General features: G+C 31.5%; 1 protein-coding gene across 2 annotated transcripts in view; it reads right to left on the bottom strand.

Annotated features, from left to right (window-relative positions):
• The window catches only part of LOC106473221 (calumenin-like), a 13414-nt gene that overhangs the window by 9675 nt on the left and 1543 nt on the right, over positions 1 to 2196 (bottom strand). The window contains exons 2-3 of one of the 2 annotated variants that reach the window (XM_022401702.1): positions 1449 to 1705; positions 366 to 482 (exon numbers count right to left, since the gene is read on the bottom strand). In XM_022401702.1, the coding sequence (XP_022257410.1) occupies positions 366 to 473 (108 nt within the window). In that variant the 5' untranslated portion in view covers positions 474 to 482; positions 1449 to 1705. The remainder of the gene's footprint in view (positions 1 to 365; positions 483 to 1448; positions 1706 to 2196) is intronic. The other variant, XM_013933904.2, reaches the window with a different exon arrangement.

Raw genomic sequence — 2196 nt, 5'->3', positions numbered from 1 at the left:
GAGAGGAAGGAAACCCGTGCTGGCTCTCGACGTTCCTGCTCATTAATAAGTTAAATTAATATGAAATACAATAAATTTCCACCTGGCTTTGAAAAGGGGGTGATGTTCATAAAGCTGAAGAAATGTTCTTTTTTACCAAAGAACAATGATGTATTAACAACTGTGACATTTTGTGTAAAAGTGGAGATGATCTTCTCAATTTCATGTACATAACACTATCTGGCAAGGTCTGTTGTTTATTCAAATTTGGAATTTCTTTTTGTGTTTATAAAATAACATTTTGTTTTTGAGAGAAATCTGTGTGTTTGATGTTTCTACAGTCTTGCTTAAAGGGTTAACAAAAGTGGTGCTTTTATTATACTTACCTTGTTTACAACTCTTTTTGTTTCAATATCAGGCTCAGAAATGGCCAACCCAATAGTCATCAGCAAAATGCAAATCAACACAAAACTCCGGTTTAAAACGAAGTCCATTATCTTCAACTGATGGAGTTAAAAATTGCATTGATGAACAAAATATTTTAACAAACACACATATAGAAACATTAAAAACAAAAAAGAACAATCACACACATATAAACATTAAAAACAATAAAGAACAATCACACACATATATAAACATTAAAAACAATAAAGATACAAAAGAAAAAATAAAGGTCCACTTTTTGAAAGTGCTCGGGTTATAGGGTATCGTATTTTTGTGTTAAATTGATTTCTTGAACCTATGTGTTTTCCTATCACCTTTCTAACAAGTCAGTATACTTTCTCAGAGAAGATCAAAACTGTACACAGTATTCAAAATGAGGCCTAACTACTGATTTAAATATTTTGACTGGTAATCAGGGACTTAGTTAGCCAGCCATAATTCTGAACAACAGTGAATGGTTTAAAACTTATCAAAATCTGTCACTTGCTCGCTATGGTTTTATACATTTATTGCCTTGTTCATTAGGCAAGGACTTGAGTTCAGTTTGTGGGATTTTACTCGTTGACCATATATTTACATTACTCATGTAGTAACTAAGGTTGACACATACCCGGACTTGTCAACATTTCAACCACAATCACTTACCATTTCTTAGACATCAGAAATAATTCACAAGTGTATTGATTAAATTATTCTATTGTATTTGTTTCTTTGTTCACCATGAGATTGAAATTGTTCGGCTTTACGGAAGTAGCCAAACATAGTTATTTATTTCTACAAAAATAACTAATTCAGAAAATGGTTCAAACATATCACAACTTAAATCCCTTCAAGTTAATAAATTTACTTTTTCATATCAAAAACAGAATTGCATTTAAATTAGACACAGCCTTAACCCCAATAATCAATGCTCTCTAAGGGATTCCCCCCCACTAAAAATGGTACGACACCCAACTTCTTAATCCAAGTCTTTGCTTGCAATAAATATGTATGTCTATAAATACACCCTAAAATTCTATTACCTTTACTATTAGCAATAGGCCACTGTCTCGATGGTTTGGATGATTTATTTACCATTATGCCAAGATCCTTTTCTTCAGCCATGCTACTGAGTTGGTTTACATCCATATTAAATGTGTGAATCCAAAGTATGAAAGCCAAGCACATTATCTTGCACTTACTGTAAATTAATTAAAGATGAACTGTGAAATATTTTTCCAACTTATTAATTGGTTCCAGTCACAAAATATTCTGTGGTGCTTCAACGTCTTCAATACAGCTAGAAACACCCAAACATAAATGTCATCAACAAACTTTACTGATTATCATTAATGTAAAGAAGAAAAGGCACTGACCCCTTAAACAGTTGACAAGTAACAAGGGTCAAGTTGAACTGAACTCCAATAACAATTTTTTGCTTTCTCTTACCCAACCAGTAACTTATTCATAACAGATAACCTACAAGCAGTGATTACATCAACTAGTATCATGTAAACTAACTGACTAATCAAAATTGGTGTTTCCAGTTATTATTGTTTTATATTATTCCAACAAATTAAGATTAAATTGACTGTCACAAAAATAATCAATTATTACTATTTTTGATTATTCTAACTAGCTAGAAATCTATATTATGCCACCAAGCTTGTTATAGTATAGCTAATACCTGACATTTAGAACCGCTTATCTTTAACATAACTGAAAATTCCTTGCAGTTTTACAACCTTAAGCTTAGCAGTACCTGCATAATAAATAAGATAAGATTAAGTT

Source organism: Limulus polyphemus, unplaced genomic scaffold (assembly GCF_000517525.1).
Source record: "Limulus polyphemus unplaced genomic scaffold, Limulus_polyphemus-2.1.2 Scaffold5985, whole genome shotgun sequence".
NCBI classification, from domain to species: domain Eukaryota; kingdom Metazoa; phylum Arthropoda; class Merostomata; order Xiphosura; family Limulidae; genus Limulus; species Limulus polyphemus.
The sequence above is the reverse complement of the archived record's forward strand: the minus strand, read 5'-3'. Positions and strand labels throughout refer to the sequence as shown.